The following is a 20,425-nucleotide window of genomic DNA, read 5'->3' as shown; positions in this document are numbered from 1 at the left end:
GAGCTATATATATCTATATGGGGTTGGGTTGTGTTTAATTTGGGCATTTCTTAAGGGTATAGGTTGTCTAGTAAAGTAAAACCTTTAATTAAGTATATGCATGTATAAATTACGACGAGATATCGCTTACACATAGGCCTACCAATAAATGTGTGTGGTTGTCTTAACTCTTACAGACTGAGTCCCACATTCAGTGGTCGCTTTATAATTCGGGCTTCATATATTACAATCATACATTTTTGATTTGAAATTTAAACCAATATATATATGTACATATATATATATATATATATATAATTTATAAGATTTTGTTTTAGAAAACTTTTCCACATGGAATATTTGAATCATTAAATTTAAAAAACAGGAATACTAACTACATTTTTGAACACTTTTTAAATACATTATGAAATAGGAAAATATTTATATTAAAATGAATTGACTTACTTTCTGTAAATAGCACTATTATTCGTTCTAAACATTTGCCAGCGACCACTGTAATCGCATATATACTATATATATGTAGTATTAATATACAAAATATCGTGTATAGTTTTTTAAAGTAGTACAAAAAATGTATTGCCTTATGCGTATCACAATTTGCTTTAGCCACAACAAACATAATTCACATTACTCAACATTTATATGTAGTCTAAAGATTTATGTCTGGCTTCAGCACGTGCAGCCCCTCGTCACTCCTCTCCTCTACACTGTCCTCTCCTCAGTCCTCGCTGGGCGCACATTATGTCTTTTTAGATTTTACAAATATATATAGTGTGGGATTGCATTATGGAGACTAAACAATATCACCGGAGGCGCCATAGTTGAAGCCATTATTTCGTGTATTGTTGGAGACCTCGAGATGATCCTGTTCCAGCTGCTCCTTGAGCATCTCCAGTTCCCGTATACCCGACACGGTCACTTCGTACTTGTGCGTGACGAGCGATCGATAAAAGTGCACGGCAAAGGCTAGGAATATGATCATGACCGGTATGAGGACAACAACCGCTGACCAGGCAGCCGTTGTGCTAAGATCATAGAACTTCACCCAGCAGAGTATCGCAATCTCCAGCAGAAACAAGATGAGTCCCAGCAGTGTGGAGAATGCCCAGGCCGTCTCGATATACCAATGGAGACGCTCGTGCGGCGATTCGTGCACCAACGCGATGCTGTGCAGATTGCAAACTGTCTCAATGTTGGGCAGAATGCAGGTGCTGATCATCAGGGCCAACATATGAACCGCCACCAGCAATGTGGTGCAGATGGCAAAGGCCACCAGCATCCCGGGCGGCACACCAGTATCCTTGTCCAGCTGCACCTCCACCATGGCCACCTGCAAAGGCAAACAATCAATGAGCACAAAGAGAGCAAAGAGAGACACATAGAGATAGAGAGAGAGCGCGAGAGAGATTAATTTATGATGTAGTTTAATTATATTATTAGCCAATTCTTGTTTCGCATTTTGGCAACCGATTTTGTCGCGGATATATATTACATATTCAATATGAAAATATATATATACATATACATATATATATATATATATATATATATATATATATATATGTGCGGCCAATTTATGCGCTTATCCTCGTCTGTATGCCCTCCACTTTATTATGGTATGCAAGTATTTATTTGGCTGGTACTCTAGTTATTACGACTAGGAAATACCCTATACAAAAGTTGTGCACTAGTTTATTTCTCTTGAATTGAACAAATATTTTATATGAATATTCTTTTATGTAAATTAACAGAAATTAATTGTATCTACATTTAAGAGACTCATAATAATTAAAAATTGTATTTTATCTACTACCATTAAACCTTATTTAAAGTTGTCATAATAATAAGGTAATCGAAAAGTCAATTTTTAATTATGTTTGCTTTGTTCGTTATATAAAGACTCAATTCTGATTATTGACCTCAATGCATAAGAATATGTATTGTTATTTTTATTTGTATTTATTCTGATTCACAAATGAATAAAGGGTATGTAAAAGTTTCACACAATGATTCTGATCAGAGAGAACATGGCATTAATTCAACTTACATATTTTGATTCGCTATGCAATAGAATTAGGTATACGAAACGATTTGGGACTAACTGTTAACTGTGATGAATTGATTTGGATTACTCACCATAGCGAAACCCGATAAAAGAGCGGATGTTTTGCTGGAGGCCTTCAGTTTGGCGCGACTCAGCTGAAGTTTGCGCCAGGAGAGATAAGTGGGCGAATGGAGATCTTCGCCGGACTGCGACATGCTGCTGCGGGCGATGCGGCGTGGCTGAAAACGAGAGAATTGTTGCTCTTGATACGTGCGTAACTTATATGGATATGCACTGGACGAGGACTGTACTATTGAAGCGGATACCCCTGCACCTGCTGGCAACGTTGGCAATGGCAATGGCAATGGCAACAGCGGCGGCGACGACGGCAGTTGAGACGCTGCTAGCTGCGCGTTGAAGCGTCTCGAGCTCGCGTGCGGCGAATTCGAATGCAAATTGCTGTAGTTGCTGAGATACCGCGTCGAACTAACGTTGCTGCTCGCACCCGAGTGGGTGTGACGACTGAGATTGCTAGCTGGCTGATGCTGGTGCTGTTGCTGCTGACTGCTGTTGTTATTAAGCCTTAGCGGGCGACATGAATCATACAAACTGTATTCGGTTGGTGTTGTAGAGGCGGCGGCTGCAGTCGCTGCCGCTGTGTAGGCATCAACACTGGCCGCCAGCTTTGCCGTTGCATGCAGTGCACTGGCCAAAGCATAACGGCGACTATTTACCGAAGCGCCGCCGGCGACAATGCGACCCGAAGACAGTTGCCGCGGCAAACCGAGCATTCTCTCTCGCTGAGAACATTCTCTCTCGCACTCTCGGGTTAACGGTGTATCGAGCGTCTCGCTGCTCTCGGTGCGCTCTGTCGATGTGAGTGCGCTGCCATCGAATGAGCTTTGCTGATGGCTGAGCAGCAGGTTGCTGTGGCTGAGATTTGTGCGTGCATAGCGTAAATTTGAGTACATGCTTCTGGGATTGAGCGGCAACAGTTTCTCGCTCGCCTGATGATCGCATTCGTCTTCGTGTTCGCTCTCGTGCTCGTGCACTTGCTCTTGCTCACGCTCACTCTCTTTGTCCTGGAGCTTTTGGCGTCGAGGCGGTTTGAGCGGCACTTCAGAGAAATTGGAACGCATGTGCACTTCTTGTTTTTTCTTTTTCTTATGCTCTGCCTTTTTGCTCACACTTTATTTTATGTAAGTGTGCTTATCAGGTCACGCACTCACACACACACACATATGTAGATTAATAAAATGTTGTTTGAATTTCAAAATTTCGAATCGAAAGAAAAATTTCAAACAGTTCTAAGCCGCCCTAAAAGCTCACGTCAAAGACAGAGAGAGAGAGAGAGAGAGCTGCTCTTAATTTGTCAATTCCACTTGAGCTTTTTTTGCTCGCCTTGTTTCAGCTTATTATTGATGACGATGCTGATAGCGTTTTTTGCTGCTGCTCTTGTTATTAATTAATTATTGCATACAGGGCGAATTTGTGTTGTCAACAGCACATGAGAATTGATCAGCGATTGCACACATACACACACAAACACATACGAGTACACACACACGCACCTGTGTGCGGCTAGGTTTAATTGTCAGTTTGTTGGCAAATTTTAGCATCAGCAGTTTTTTTTTTTTGCGTTCGCTGAATTTCTCTTTGTGTGTGTGGGTTATTTAAATATTTACTTTTTATTTATAAACATTTTATAGTATCTAAAAATTGCAAAATACATGGGTCAATAAAACACACACAGCTTAGCGCGTCTTTAGTTATTTATTTATTATTTATATTTGCATGGATTAAATAAGGCCAAAAAACCGATCAAAAATAAGCACGCTTTGCCGTTGTTCAATTTGGAGACGCGTTTTAGGCGCTTTTTATATGTTTTTTTGTTTTGTTTTTAGCTTAAACAGCATTAATCACGATCACGGGGACAAGTTCAGGGCGAGCAGCGAAACGATAATAAAAAATTTAATAGTAATTCGGCTCTGTTCGACACATTTAATTCATTTCTGTTTCTGTTTCGACGCTTCATTCGCTCCTTGCGTGCGCTTCTCTCATTCTCTCTCAGTCTTATTGCGTGTCTCTCTCTCTCCGCTGTGTGTCGCCTCTCTTTGATGCTTTTTTTGCTCTTGCTTTCCGTGTTTCTTGGCTGGGATGTGTGATGTGTTTGTGGGTGGTTGGTTGGTGACTGGTGATTGGTGGTTGTTGGTGCGAAAACGCGACGACGTCTAGTTAACAACTAAATGATACGACGACGAGAACGACGGACGAAAGCAACTGACGACGACTGACGACGTGCGACGATGCGCCGCTTTTGATGCGCCGACGTTGGCGCTGTTTGGTGAACTGTCGACGGAGGCGCGCGTGATATTCAAAATAGACAATCAATTCGGGGGCCTGCGACGACAAAAAAACAACAACAACAACAACAATATAACAATAGAAAATCGAATTACAAATGCCATTTGAATTAAACCGAAACAGAAGGCGACTAAAACGTAGTCGGAGGTGGGTAAGGAAAAGTAAAACGGAAAAATAACAACTAAAATAAAAAGAGATAGCGACTGAGCGGCAGAGGTACTTTCTCTCTCTCTCTCTCTCTCTGTCTCTCTGCCATGTTACACTTCGTATCTGTCTGGCTGGTTCTTGGCAATTAATCAGCGATTTTTTTTGTCTACCTGTCGCGCATCTGTTGATCATCAATGGGGAAATCGACACAACCCTGAACTGTGAACGGGAATGCTGTATGTGTGTGTGAATTCTCTGATTTTGAATTGATTCAATTAGCATTCGAAGACTCGGCTGACCTAACAATTAATTCACTATAAAGTTATTTGGGGTGGCAGAAAGGTTGACAGTAAATCATCGTTAACCAAAGTCAATCAACAAGTACAACTTACGTAAATAACGAATATCAATTTTAATAAACAACGGACCTCTTATCTGACAATGTGACATAAAAACAAGCATGTAAACAAAAAATGTTGTTTATTTTTATTATTATTAATTTATTTACATGTCAGCGCATTCTACAAATTATCAATTCTACATTCCTTAGGCATCGGAGACTGTTATAAATTTGTAACGAAATGTGAAGAAGACATCTATCACAGACCCATAAAGTAAACAATATAATTTAAATTTGATAAAAAAAAGAACACTTTAATTTAAAGTTTTGAGTACTCCTACTACATCTTAATTCGCAAATTCGCATTATGTACAAATTAACAGGTGAAAGAATGTAAAGCTGCTGCTGATTTACATTATGCGTTTGCTAACAAGTAAAGTTCTCTGTTAGGCTGCTGCTGTTGTTTACAGAGTGCAGCATTCTCCAAATTCTTGATCAGCTGAAAGCTCCAATCTTGTTGCTGTTGTAATCAGAGTTAGGCAATTAGCAGCTGTAAATATTCTTTGCTTCACGAAAATATTATTATTCAAATATTTGCAACCTGAATGCATATGAATGAAAACGAAAGCTTGGATAATAAATTGATATGGTTATTATGCAATAATTTTCGACTGTTCACTCTGAAGGTCATTTACATGCACACAACAGAAGTTGGCACAGCGTTGCCAAAGTATTTTATGCATATATGCAGGATATGCAAGGACGTATGTTAATCTCTCTTTTTTTTTTAACAACAGAAATATAACGCATTTAAATTACAAATTTTAAAGGTCTTTTATGGCTGGCTTGTTATCGCTGAATAAACCTCAAAAACCAAATGAATATAAATATTTTTTATACTGGATACGTTATCGCTGCTGAATAAAACCAAATCAAAACAAAATATACATGCATAAATAATTATTATATATACGTTAGTATTTTTATGTGTGTAATTAAGGAGGGAACTCTATAAAATGCCCCAATTTTAATTTTTATCGTATGTAAACAAGTGATAAACCCACAGACCAGGTGGGTGTGTATGTGCAAAGTTTCAATTAAAGAGCAGTTAATACAATAAACAAAAGAGAAAAAACAACGACAACAACAACAATAAACACTTACAAGTCAGAACATATCCGACTGCTGAATACGCTGAAATAACAGCTGAAAATGTGTGATAAATATTCATTTTTGCCGTCAAAAAATGCAGTAAAAAAGAAACGGCTTTGACTGATTTATTGTCTTGACTTAACTTTTGGTAACTACCCAATCCGCTATACTCTGTTGGCAGTCTATTAACATTTGTAGCTCCAACTAATAACACAACTCTGTAAACAAAAACCGAAAGCTTTGCCCCAATGACGTCAGCTAGATCATCGAGATCAAAGTGTCAAACCATAAAAAATAAAATAAGGCAAGCATTCAATATTTTTTAACAGGTACGCACACACACACTCACACCCACTGTATTCACTGTATATGTGTGTGACTGTGTGTGCATGTGGGATCTGGTTGGACTTGACAATGGAGGCCAAGCTTACAGTTTCGATTTGAAAGCGCCGCAAAGAGAGCAAGTAAAAGAGAGAGAGAGAGACAGTAGAGAAAGAGAGAGTAGAGCGAATGGGTCAAAGAGAGAATCTGGAAATGGTGGTGATTGGTTATTGTGACTTACCTTTGAGAAATTCTGACTGTGATTTTGGTTGAGATTCGGATTGGAAGCGGGCAGCTGCGGTGCCGAATTGCTGAGACTGGGACGTTTGAAGCCGTTGCCGCCGTTATTGCTGCTGCCAGAACTGCTGCTTATGTTGTTGTTATTGTTATTGCTGTTGTTGTTGTTGTGATAGGGCTGCAGGTGAAAATTATGCTGCTGATGTTGTTGGCCAGTGGCAATTGTTGTTGCTGCTGCTGCTACTGCTGCGGCGACAACGTGCTGGAAATGCTGCTGCGTTGTATTGTTGGTTGACGTGTGAGTCTCGTTGACTATTGGCTGCAAAATAGTGCCCAAGTTCAAGTTGTTCAAGTTCGAGCGTTGCGCGTGGTGAGTTATGGACTTGAGTGTGGTGGGTGTCGGCGTCTCTAGGCATTGACCAGCTGAGCTGCTTGTGGTCCACACAGACATCTTGGGCAGTCCGCACAATATTTCCTGCACAGGTCGTCATCCATTTTGCACGTATTCCAATACACAAAGCAAAAGCGAGAAGAAAAAAACAACAGAGAAACACACACACAAAATCGGACAAGTCACACGAAAGCGCGACGCATTACAAATATGCTCAATTAAGTACAACACACTAGGAACGACCGGGTAAGTACAGTATTTTAAAAAAATAAAACACAATTTAGAAACAATAAATTACATATTAGGTATAATTAGAGTGTATTGAGTGTATATACATATTAGATGAGTGCGTGCACACTGTGCAACTGCGAGACAACAAAAACCGGACTGACGCTGGCCGAGCGATAATCGATTGCGTCAATTGTTATCGCTACTGCTGTTACGGCGCTGTTAAGCGCTCAGCTGTGATACTCCCTATGTTAAGCAATTTCTTTTTGTGTGGCAGCACTGTAAGGTGAGCGCGCTAATTTGAATTTGTAATTTGAGCTTGACATTAAAACAGTTAAATAAACATAGAGCAAGTGTTTTTTTTGTGGCAATGAACAAAAAGAATAATAAAAAGCAAGAAAAGAAAAACAAACATTGAGCCCATTAATCAAACGCCCACGAATTGTGGCACTCACTAATTATATTGAAATGTTCAACTTAAATAAATGAATTGCATTCTTCAACGCTAGCAGTGACACAGATTTTGAATATTTTCATGCATTTGCATTTGCATTTGTTGTTGCTGTTGATGTTGTTGTTGTTGCTGCGACCGTTTTGCTGATTATTTTTGCATTTGCATTTGCTTTTCGATTTCGTCTTCTTCATTTCTTGTTCTTTTGTTGCGGTTGTTGCTGTTGCTGTTGTTGCTGTTGCTTACTCGCTTGCTTCCGGCGTGGGCGGACGGACGGCTGTTTATTTTTGTCAAGTAGCCACTGACTATAACCAATCTGTATCTGTATGTGTGTATCGGTGTATCTGTGTATCTGTATCTGTATCTGCAGCTGTATCTATGCCTTGAACTTGCCAGCTTCTTGTTCGCTTGAACCACAAACAACTTGCAACCCAAAAGTCAAAGAGAGACCCCAAAAAACAAATCCAATATACATATGCAAATTGCTTTAGCTTTTTTCTGGTGCTTTTTGCTTTGGTGCTGTGAATTCATTTGGCAAATAGATACATATTTAGATACAGATACAGACACAGATACAGATAGATGAGGTACATTACTGTATGCCACACACAGAGACCCGAGTCATGTGCCGCTTTTAACTGCTTTATTTGGGCCAATAGATATGCTAGCTTTTTCAAATACGGCAAACACTCGATAAACTACAACTTTTGCTTCTCATTCTTATTGACATTTTTAATAATGCTTTCGTGACTTGAAATTGTTGAGATTAACTTAAGCTTAAAATGACTAACTTCCTTAATCAGTATTGTAATCAAGGCTTCTATATTTGTTCTCTATGTGCTCGAATACTAAAACATATTATAAGAATAAGATTTATAACGCTTTCCCGACTTGCTGAGCTTAATTTAAATTTAAGGTTTTTTAATCAATATCCACAAATTGCTGTGATTTTTTAATCAATATTCCCAATTTATTTTTTAGTTTTAGTTTTGTCGGCATTTGTCGTAAGATGCAGTAAGTATTAAGATTATAGTATTTGATTATCATTTGAATAATATTTTTATTTGTGTTAATTTTATAGTTTTTATATTAAGAAAACTGATTTAAATAAAAACTACTTTTTGTGAGTCTCGAAAATGCTTTTTACAAAAGCTTTAAGAATAATAGAAAACAATTAGAATAAGTCTCAAGCAGAGAAAATTCGTTATAGCGGGCGAACACTGTTGTCCCAGTGCTATTTTTCCAACAGACTTCCCAGGTGTGCCGCCTTTTGAAGGTGTTACAAATATTCCACGAGGGAGTGTGCGTGTGTGTTTGTGTGTGTGTGTGTGTGTTTGCTGTTATCAGCTGCTCGCTGTGACGATTTATTTGTCTTGAAATATATATGCGTGAAATATATATATATATATATATATATATATATATATATATATATATATAAATGAAGAAAGTCAAAGAGTTCAAATAAATATAATACATTTGAATTACGTCTAATGCGGACGCGTGTCGAATAATGTGGCATGCAATATTGCATTCACTGTGGTCGTGATGAATGATTGCGGCACCAGGAACTAACTGGGCAGCAGTTGGCTTCATCGTCAGCTGCTTGTTTTTGTTTTTGGCTCAGCAATTAAAGCCAATTAAAATCAATAAACCTCTCAAGTCTCAAGTACAAATTGTTAGCCCTCAAAGTAGTCAATTTCAGCGCATCGATTTTCATTTTTCTTTTCTTTCCATAGTTGGTTTTGTTTGTTTGTTTCTAATGTTATTTTTGTTTTATGCAAAAAATACAACAACACAGCCCAGGGCTAATAATAAACTTTAATGACTTTCGATAACAATAACAACAACAACAACAAGAAAAGTAACATTACAATCTAAATTCGAGATATGCCAGTCAGCCAGCTCCGGTCTTTGAAAAGTCTTATGTATAAATATGCATGTTCCACTCTTTATACCCTGTAATAATGTTGAAAATTGTATATGAAATTTGTGCTAATGTGCGTAGAGCGGAAATCTAGCCATTTTCATCTGTCTTTTTGATCAGTAGAATAAGTTGGGTGCATTCCTAGCAGCTCTACTTTTATGGATCAACGATATCCAAGCTTATTCATTTTTTAAGTATTGATTTTTAGTTTGCTATTTTTATCTGTATCTGTATATGTATTCATATATTCATTTTATAAGTCAGTTTCCTATTTATCTGATGTCACAAGTAAGTTGATAAGTCTGTTTTCATGAATCAACGATCGCAAATACTCACAGATTATTAAAGCTGGAGTATGTTAAAATATATATATTATCATATATTTATCGTTAGCTTTTATCGTATATGTATTAATTTTAAATTTTCTTTTTTTTTCAGAATTCATAACGATTTTCTGTCATAGCTGATTGTTCTCTGACTCCTTCACTGTTTTCCGTTGTTTCCCTTTCTATTTGTAATTTGTTACTTCTCGCTACTCTTTTACAGGGTATTTTCCAGTCAAGCACTTGTAGTTCGGTTTATTTGCACTTATCTCGCAAAAAGTATTTGCTTGCTGCCTTTTTGCTGGGCTTGTTGACTCTCTGTCTGACTTATGACGCTTACTTCTAAATTTAAACAAAAATAAGTAAGCTCATCGATAACAACAAAAAAACCCCCAATGGAAAAGAGTAGATAAATTATTTAGGTATATGTAACAATAGTTTTGTGGAAGTTTTTTACTTCTAGCAGTGAAGTAAGCCAGTTTCACGACACGCTTTTTAGATCGCATAAACAAATATTTAAACAGATATTGAATCTATTTAAACAGATCTCAATAATAGAAGTATAAAGCGAACTCATCCCGTAAATAACTTAATTAGTTTGTATGCATTAAGTTTAGGAAACAGCAAAACGTTTTAGAATGCGAAATAATTAAGAATTGCTCAGAAGATTAATTAAAGCTTTGAAGAAAGCTCTTTGGAATTTGCCATGAATGCACTTACAAAGCCAAGCGAAACGTTTAAGAATGCGACACAAAGGAGATCAATAAAAGCTGGCGTGTGTGTGAAAGCCGAACAGTAAAAGGAAGGAGATAGAACTATATGCATTGAGGAAGATGGTTAAAAAGAAGAAGAGAATAAAAGTGAAACAATAAAAGAGAGCCAATACTATGGCACTCGCAATATGGGGGAAAGAGACAGAATGCATTTGAATGCATTTGCAAACGCTTAAGGATGTACAACAAAGAAGACCAATAAAAGCATACGCCAGAGTAAAAGCCGAACAGTGAAAGAGAGCTATTACAAGTAAAAGTCAAAAAGGAGAAGGAAAGAGATAGAAATGCATCCATTTACAAACGATGAAGGATGTAACACAAAAGAGGAATAACAAAACAAGGCATATTTACCTACTACGAAATATAAACAAACAGTAAAGTTTTAGTTTTTTTTTCAAATGCAATTGCTTATTTAATGCTTAATTTAACACTTAGATGACTAAAAAAAGCCAAGAAATAGGTATAGTTAGGTACAAAGGTACGATAATACACAGCTAAGTACGCGGCACAACTAAACTCTAATAGACAAGATATACATCACAAGACAATAAAACCCCCCTTAATGAAGGGGAATACCCCCATTCTCTCCCTCCCTCTCTCTCCCTCTGGCTGCCAATGTTAGCCAATATTTATATATATATATATAAATATATATATTAAGGTGTCAGCGTATCGTGTGCTCAATATTGCCCATGGACTGTTTACGCTGATTGTTGACCTCGAAGCGTTCCATGATTTTGGCCACGATCGACGAGGGCGGCTGATCCGAGCTGGAGGTCAATCCCCGATAACCCAACGCACTCGAATCGGCCAGTGAGCTGGCCATCTGGAGACGCTTGACAAATGCCTCCGTATCGATGCCGGGCACCTTGGAGGGCTTGAGGAAACGCTTGGGGATGCGCGCGAGCATATCCTCGGTGCCGATGGGGCCAAAGCCCAGATTGATGAGTATCGCCTCCGGGTCGGGTTTGCGTGACTCCAGCAGACTGTCGACGCTCGAATAGCGACTCGAATCCGATTGCATCGAGATCGAGCTGTCGCGCAGGAGCAGTGTACTAAATCGATGTTGACGCACCGCCTGCGGACTCATCTCTGGGGCGGTGCTATTCGAATCGAAGGACTCCTCGTGGCGCAACTGGCGCTTGCCGGGCAAGCTGTTGTTCGTGTTGTGTGGCAAGTGTGGCAACATCAGTGTGCCCTCCTCGGCCTCCGCCTCCAGATCTGCATCCTCCAGATCAGCGGCATAGGCACTGTCCATGTCCATCAGAACTGGCTGCTGGCGTTGCAGCTTGCGACGCTTGCGCAACGGTTTGTTGGGCGGAAAGTGCGACAAGTGTGGCAAGTTGTCGCTGCTGCCGCCGCCGCCACCGACGCCGCCGCCAGCTGCTGTTGCATGCGGCATGGCAGCCTGATGCGACGCCTCAAAGTTGCTGCAGCTGTGCGAACGCTCCATAATAATAACAGAGATATTTTTTCTCTTTTCTAATTTGATTTATGTAATTGTGCTGTTATTTGGCTGTGTGCAAAAGTCACGGCTGCTCGGATTACGACGCTACTGGTTTATTTTGTAGGCCGTTTGCTCATATTTGGTAAGAGCTAAAGCCGACACGCTTCCGCGCTCGCGCTCGACGTTCGACTTCGAGATTCGAGATGCGAGATCGAGATCGAGCTCGAATTTCAGCTTGATGACGAAACAATAACAGCAGCAACAGCAGCGTTCTGCTTCTGGCCCTGTATTTTTTTTTTATTATATATGTGTATTTATATTTGTTTAATTCGGTGTCTGTTTTTCTGCATCCAAAACGATTACGGCAATTATTTCAGTTATTTGTTATTTGTTATTATTGTTTTTTATGTTTTATGTGTTTTTTTTTGTGTTTTGCACACGCGAAACGTGTTTCGCGCCGTTCCACCTTTTTTAGTCTTTTTTGTTGTTGTTTTTGTTGTTTTGTATTTTGTTTTGTTATTTTTTCCGCGCTTCTATTGAACGGTTAATCAGCCGCTGAGCACTTGTGACCCCGGATTCGATTGAGCAGCACTTGACATTGATATTCAAAGACGGAATTGAAATTTTACAAACTGGGTTTTTTTGTTTTTGTGTTTCGGCAAGCGTCAGTTGGCGCACAACTTTATTTTTATTTAATTGCTATATTGACTTATGCATTAAGTACACATTTAAGTTAATGACTCCCTTTTGTTAATCGCTCTCTCTCCCTCTCTCTTTCTCTCTGTGTGCGTATGTGTGTGTGTTGCGCGCAGTTGTACCGCACAACGCAAAGTGATCTTCAAAACTGAAATCAGAAAACGAAACGAAATGCGACCCAACCAAAAGGCACGCGAAGCCGCAGCCAAAGCTCACCCGAACGACTCAGAGAGAGAGAGAAGGAGAGAAACATTGTGGGAAGTGTGTTGATTGCGTGCAGGGAGAGTGGGAGAGTGAGAGCGCGCGAGAGCTGGCTTCACTTGGAAATTGGAAATTACTTTGCGCGCATTTAACAATTTCCTCGAGCACGACGCCAATCTATAAGACTTTTGATTAAAAGCACAATGTTTTGCGGTTAACTTGACGTTCCAATGCACTGCGCACGAACAGCGGCATGTGGGGAGTGGGTTATGGTGGGGTTTAATAAACCAGTTAACCACACAGGCTGTCTTCAGTGTTTTGATTATAGTGGGCTGCTCTCTTGGGGATTTTTGTTTTATTTTTATTTGCACGTCTTTTTTCGTACTCTGTAAATTGTTTCGTAATAAAAACATTTCTAATTAACCATATAAAAATTTGAGCCGAATTGTTAAGATAACAACTCCGCGAATATTTTTTATGGCTTAATGAGTGGGATGTGGGGTGATCTGCCATATATAAGTTTATCAGTTGTTTCATTTAACGATCGCCCAGTTGTTAAATACTTCTTTTGAAGTAGATTGTATTTGTTTGCTTTTGCGGCTGGCCCCCAAGGACCGTCATTAAAGCGATGCAAACAAAAGAGTTTTGTGGGCAAAACCCACAGTGAAAATATGTCGACATGTAAATATGTTCCACAGTGCGAGTGCAGCCAAAGCTTCTGTGTGTGCTGAAAGCTTTTGAAGCAGCTGATCGCATGACAAGCTTTAACAGTAGCCGTCGCGAGCTTTGAATGCAATGTTGTCGCTCTCAATGAAGTAGTCAACAGCGTTCAACTCTAACAAGCAAACTCAGCCTTCCGAATTTTAAATACTCTTGCTGAAGTTGTAAGCATTATGAAAGCTGTACAATATCTGTTTTAAAACGAGGGGAGGGTGGCTCAGATTTATAATAATATTATTATAATAATATTAACAATAAAATTGAAATATATAAGTATTTAAATTCAGCAAGTTCTTAGAACTCTATCGAGCTGAATGCTTTCAATTTTGTTAAAAAGTTATTTTTAAGACTTAACAAATTTAATTTAAATTTTAATAAATATCGATCGATATAGTATATAAATGTAGCTTACTTCAGCGTGCTAAGCTTTAGACCCAGTTGCGAATAGGCCACAATGACACATTCTGGCCCAAATAAATGCTATACTTTTGAACGTACGTTAATATGATCATTGCCAACAACAACATCAGCAGCAGAAGCGGCAGCAGCAGCAGCAGCAAACAATGTAAACATGCTCAAACGTTGTTTAAAGGCTTTGTTAACAGTTCACATTAATGTTGCAAGACATTTCAGCCACAATATTGATTACTCGTTAATTTTGAAATGTGTGCCAAGATAAAAGCAAAAGTAAAGTTTACACAACTCATCGAAATTGACTTTGGTATCTGGTATCAACAAGCGTTGCAAGCCATAAATTTGTATATGATTCATGGCAAAACAAATCCCCTCCCCCTCCCCCAATTGAATATTAAATTGCATATTTAATTCTAAGCAACAATGAGCCATCGTAATCTAATCAATGTAATTAATTCGCTGCCTGGGAGCGGAGCTATAAGTTAAACTTAAGCAATCGAGAGGAGCACAAATCAAAAATTTTAATAAGTTTTACTGCAACCGGTACTAGACTGTTGCACAAACAGACAGAGCAAACTGCACGAAAGGTCGCCAACAAGGGGAAATTCCAATTTCCATTCTCGACATCATGATTTGAACTTTGATTCATTAGTGTGCTGCATGAATATACAATATGTACACCGCGAAAAATATACTTGAAAATATTAAATTTCAACTTTAAATTCACAAATCAAAAATGTATACTGAAACTAGTTCAATCAAAATTATACCTAATTAAATGCAATTTGAGAATTTCGAATTTTAGTTCTCTAATTAAGAATATATCTGCTTGATTATATGGTACTTGTTTATTTTCTGTGTGTGTATAAGTATTCAAGATCCGATGCTCAGACTTATTACGCTAGAAGCAATTAGAAATGTTGATAAATGATAAACACATCGCGTAAGAACTTCATTTTGTGCATGTACATTTACTTTAATCACAGAGATTAACAATGAGCTTAAATAAATATAAATGGCTGGCATTTTTATTCACACGGTTATGAAAAATATAAATACATATAATCATACCATATGTCAAGCACGAGTTGGACACTTTGTAGACACCCAAAGCAAATATCAAAATAACAAGTGAACAACTCCGTTGATCGCGTGCCATAACACGGAATCGTAGATCAGGAATGGAAGTGGAAATGGGAATGGGAATGCGGAATGCGAAATGCCTTTCAGAGCCCAGAACTATTTGCGACTCATAACACTTAATGGCTCGCTCCCTTTCAATTGAACTTAATTGCTTTCAAATTAATGCTGTGAACATTACAATAATATTTGCGACACAAAAAGTGCTCAAGTTAATTAATAAACTTATAACTTATAAACTATCTCACGACTAGTACTTTAAATTCTATATGTATACTTTCCCGACTCAAAATAATTGAATTACAAAATGAGCTCTATTATTTCCATAATGATTTTAAAAATATTACCCGTATCTAAAAGCTTTTTGCAAAAATATATTCTAGATTCGCAATTTTTTTTATTTTTTCAGATTAATTATTTTATGACCTTAACTGCTTATGCATATTTCATACAACTTCTAGTTACTTGATTCGATTACAAAACGCATCTCAAGCCAAGAAAAATTTCTGTCTGGATATTTTTCAGTTTATTCTTGGATTATGCAGTCCGTAATCTAAATAATAATTTAAGTGCTTATCTCATCCGCTGAGTATGATTAATATACATTCCTATATTTGCCCAGATCATACAGAACAATCTTTATTGACTCGCCCTTTTGTTACACACATTAGCACAATTAAATAAGACACTTTATCAAAAATAAACTAACCAAATAAACTTAGAACTATGTAATGTAAGAATTCTTACCTCTCTCAGAATATCCAAAATATTTTATTGTTATTGTTGCTGTTTACCAAACAGTCTTGTGCCTCAAAAACGTGTCAATTAGTTGGCATTTGGTTATGCGTTCGAAACGTTTCAATCGATGGACGACTTTTGTGCAACGGCTTTTGACTATGCAACAGCTGTTGTTGTCGCTTTCTAAGCCTTTCTAAGCAAAGATAGACAGAGAAAGAGAGCGAGAGAGCGACAGACCACAATAACTGTAAATCACAACCGGCACGAAGCGCACGCAGCAGAGAACTGAGTCTTGGCGATGGTACAACAAAAGTTGAATGCTGAATTGTGAATGGATTTTCAGTTGGCTTTCATTGTTGTTACTCCCAACTGCGAAGTATTTTTATCTCTGAGCTGGTAATCAGTTCGGTTTTTGTCATCTGCGCTGACATTAGAGATCATCTGGCATATCTGGCTTATCTGCACTGTGGACGCGCACACACTATTCTGTCACATAATTTAGGCATTGCTCAGCACTGTGTACTTTACAGAAAAAAAATACTGCCTTGACTGATTATAGCTGTATATTGTAAGCTGTAAGTGTAATGCAGTTATCTGCAACTGTAGCAGACGCTGCAACAACACGGATAAGTAGAAAAATAAATACTGAAACGCTCAAAGCCAAGTAGACGACGCATTCAAACAGTTTGAAAGTTATTTGAATGCAGGCACCAGTGAGAGAGAATGTGTGTGTGAGAGAGGGAGAGAGAGAGAGAGAGAGAGAGAGAACGAGAAAGAGCGCAATTGCAGGTGGCACTGTTGCCATAGCAACGCGTCTCAATATGCATAGAGTGGAAAGTTTGTGCTCAATGTTGAGTGGGCGCAGCATGTGGGGTGAGACAAATGCTAATGCAAAGGCAAACAGCTTAAGAAACCAGCAGCGAAAAGACCACATTACGAATTAGATTCGGGATTGTGTGAGGGATCGTAAATGGAATACTGTACGACTCCATATACCAAGATAGTCTATTGTTATTGATAATGAAGTTGGATTGTACCCCAAATATGAAAAAATGTATAGTAGATATATTCAAAATTTATTTATATACGTATTCCAAATATAGAAAGCTTAATATGTATATGCAAATTGATGAATATTTTAAATTTAAAAATATAAAAACTTTTATTTTTCACACCACAAATTGAAAATTCCAAAAAAGCACTTTACGACACATATTTCAAAACTATAATAAGCAAATCTGTGCCAGCGCAATAATTATGAGAGATAGTAAAACAGCTAAGAGAGCGTTACATATGCATAAGAAATATGTAATACGACATTGGCGTACATTTACAAGTGTGCAGAGCTTTTGTTATGAAAGCTTTCGCAAAGTCAAGTTTGTGCTTGGCTTAGAAGCAGAAGTATACAACTCTGCATACAGGAATCGGAGTAGTAGAAACATTTGTATGTTTACAGAGGCATTCGGTAAAGAGGTGTCATTCGCTAGCTCGCTGCTGGGTAACTCATGAGAGAGTCGCGAGTTTAGTTTGCGCAGCTTTTTATGCTCTCCCGTTCGCTCACTGCTAAGATGCTTTTATGCACATAGGCATAACAGGGGTAGTGTTAGACATGCGCTGTTAGCAGCATAATGTTATGGTAAGGTGCGATTTAAGTAAGAAGAAAGATTGTTTATTTTTTGTTCTTTATTTAAATTTTGTGTATTCATTATGATAATATTGTACAATTTGTTCTTTATGTATTTTGTTTTGAAAATTTCTCAAGTTACATACATACTACATACATAAATAGCATGAGTTTCACTTGCGCTTAGTTTCAGTTAACTTTTACTATTTTTCGCGGAATCGTTTCCAACAGGTAACAAAAAATAAATTATTGGCTTTTTAACTATACATATACATATATATCGATGTACATACATATATATATATATATATATATATATATACTATATATATATATAAATATATATATTGTAGAAAGAGCATAAAACTTATAGGCTATAACTAAAAATACAGATTTATAACATGTCGGCAAGATATTCGATTCTTATTACTTTTTTGTTCCTCTTACTCTTTCACTTCCACTTCCACTTCTTCTTCATCTCCAATTTCTCGTTTATAATATTACATGTATATATCTTGGAATTATTACGTTTAGAGTTTAGACTACAACTAAAAACAAATTGTGATGTACAACACCGAAGGTGACAAATTGAAATAAATGTTGCTTACAATATAGAAAGGGGATAAAGGACCAAAATAACTGTATTGAGCAATAGCAATAAAAAGTAGGGTGTGTGTGTGTGTGTTTTTTGAGTGTATGTGTTTTGTGTGTTAAAAATAATAAACAGATTATAATTGTAGCAATTGATGCGGAGTATTCGTTGGAAAACAAGTTGGAAGCAAATCTCTTAAGTTTCTCGCTTTTGTTTTGTTGTTTTGTTTGTTAAACTACTTCACGTTAATTGTAAATTTAAAAACAATTGTTAATTAAATTAAGTAAGCTGTTAATTATGGCAAACAAAGTTTGTAAACGCACTATGTCATATGCTGAATAAGATTTAAATTATTGTATTATGTTTATGCGTATTTTACCATCTATTATTGTAAATCATATATTGTTTCTCTCTCTTTCTCTCTCTATCTCTCTCTCTCTCTCTCGCTCTCTCTCTCTCTCTTTTTCTCTCCTCTTTATGTACTTTATTCATCTTTTGCTCAGATTTGCCTTATCGTATTTTTGTGGTGCTACAATTTCAGATGCTGATCTACTCCACTACTCTTGTTTTTGATTTGTTTTGTTTTTGTTTTTGTTTTTTTTTTTTTTGTTTTGAATCAACTTTGTTTTGTTGATTATTTTGTAGATTTTCTTGTTTTACAACAAATGCACACATTTCTTTTTTCCATTTTTGTTTAGTTTTTTTGTTTTTTTTTTTTCTTGTTTTCTTTGCCTTAACTTGGACTTAATTACAAATTTTATCAACATGTTTTATTGCAGAGCGACTTATAAATGTAAAAGATAATTACTTTAAAGAGTGTTTTCACGTTTTATTTCTTCTTGTTTTGATTTCGTTTTGTTCTAGACATTGGAAGCAAAAATGTGACAAAATCTGTCATATTTTTGTATTTTTTATTTCCTTTGTTTTTTTTTTTTTTTGTGTTTAGCAGAGATCCTAATTATTTTTTTAATTAAGTATATTTCAACATTGTACAAAAATACATTATAGCCACAAATAACAAGGGTTAATTATTAGGCTTGAGTGTGTATAGTTCAATAAGAAGCATAGAACAAACGATTTGTTTTGGGGTTTTTTTTTTTTTTTTTTTTTGAGATTGTAAAAATAATTTTACAAATTATGTATATTCAACAATTAAAAAAATGCTTAAGACAATTTCCACATACAAACGAGTACAATTTAAATACACAATTAGGGGCTAAAAAGTTCAATAGAATATCGGGAATTAATCGGTTTTCTTATTGTGGTTTTTATTGGTTTTAGGGGGGAGGGGGGATTGGACCTATGGTCTAGCATATATAGCAAGAAGCGAACTTATGTTTTACTGGACAGACATTTTGCACTCTATTCGCGTTGTAATTACTAATAAGTACATATATATATATATATATGTATATATATTTATATAAATACATAAAGATGATAATTTCACTTAATTACAGCATTTTTTCTTTCTTTTATATATATTAACATAGCGAGAATTGAAATTTGATAAACAATTTATGTAATCTCATTGTTACTAAAGTAGCTAAACAAAAACAAAACATGCATAAGTACAACTAAATATTGTATTGTGTTCGGTTTCGAATATTGTTCAGTTTTACACACATATATATTGTATATATATATATATATATATATATATATATATTATATATATATTCGTTTTGCATACATATTTTTAATAGAGAACTTAAGGCTAAGGCTTATAGTTTATTTGAAAAATGGCTTATTGAAACAACTTCTGTTAGCAAAATTGTGTCCACATTTTGTGTATGTGTGCGTGTGTGTGTGTGTCAGTGTATGTTGGTGTATGTGTGTGTGTGTGTTTCACTTTTGAGAGCAAGTACTACTGATTGGGCAGCTCCGTGAGCGTCACATCGTACAGATCATCCTCAATCTGTTGCACTTCCAGCAAGAAAATGTCCTCGTTGCAGTAGAAGGATATCATATCATCATCAATTTTCGCCGTAATCCTGCAATAGAATATAGACATGTTATATAAGGCAATCCAGATTAGCTAGCTGGAAATTAGTTGGTTGGTTGGTTCTTTTGATTTTGATATCGTAGCACCCATAAGCCTGATAAGCATTAGTTGGTTTTAGGCTCGAGTATTATCGGTTAGACTAAACTACAC

The 20,425-nt window shown here is 36.8% G+C and overlaps 3 protein-coding genes across 10 annotated transcripts in view; all 3 read right to left on the bottom strand.

The window, feature by feature from the left end:
* Positions 1-59: 59 nt before the first annotated feature.
* On the bottom strand, positions 60-7,380 carry LOC6560480 (calcium release-activated calcium channel protein 1). Of its 3 annotated transcripts, XM_032734056.2 has the most exons (4): positions 6,610-6,673; positions 2,356-4,444; positions 2,137-2,283; positions 60-1,330 (listed from the first exon to the last, which is right to left on the bottom strand). In XM_032734056.2, exons 2-4 carry the CDS (start codon positions 3,181-3,183, stop codon positions 794-796), a joined length of 1,512 nt encoding a protein of 503 aa, XP_032589947.1. In that variant the 5' UTR covers positions 3,184-4,444; positions 6,610-6,673; the 3' UTR covers positions 60-793. The 3 variants fall into 3 exon arrangements, with proteins under 3 accessions (XP_032589947.1, XP_001987645.1, XP_032589946.1); XM_001987609.3 differs by lacking the exon at positions 2,356-4,444 and having other exon boundaries at positions 6,610-7,380; XM_032734055.2 differs by having other exon boundaries at positions 2,137-4,444.
* Positions 7,381-11,305: 3,925 nt separating this feature from the next.
* LOC6559541 lies at positions 11,306-12,986 on the bottom strand. The gene has a single exon (XM_001987608.3). The coding sequence runs from the start codon at positions 12,149-12,151 to the stop codon at positions 11,363-11,365; it is 789 nt and encodes a 262-aa protein (XP_001987644.1). The 5' UTR covers positions 12,152-12,986; the 3' UTR covers positions 11,306-11,362.
* Positions 12,987-19,962: 6,976 nt separating this feature from the next.
* LOC6559540 (protein grainyhead) overlaps positions 19,963-20,425 on the bottom strand; it is a 40,801-nt gene continuing 40,338 nt past the window's right edge. For 5 of the 6 annotated variants that reach the window (XM_001987607.3, XM_032734796.2, XM_032734797.2 and 2 more), the window contains one exon: positions 19,963-20,264. In XM_001987607.3, the coding sequence (XP_001987643.1) occupies positions 20,138-20,264 (127 nt within the window). In that variant the 3' untranslated portion in view covers positions 19,963-20,137. The remainder of the gene's footprint in view (positions 20,265-20,425) is intronic. The other variant, XM_032734801.2, reaches the window with a different exon arrangement.

The sequence above is a fragment of the Drosophila grimshawi genome, unplaced genomic scaffold (assembly GCF_018153295.1).
Source record: "Drosophila grimshawi isolate 15287-2541.00 unplaced genomic scaffold, ASM1815329v1 contig_1369, whole genome shotgun sequence".
Taxonomy (NCBI): Eukaryota; Metazoa; Arthropoda; class Insecta; order Diptera; family Drosophilidae; genus Drosophila; species Drosophila grimshawi.
The sequence above is the reverse complement of the archived record's forward strand: the minus strand, read 5'-3'. Positions and strand labels throughout refer to the sequence as shown.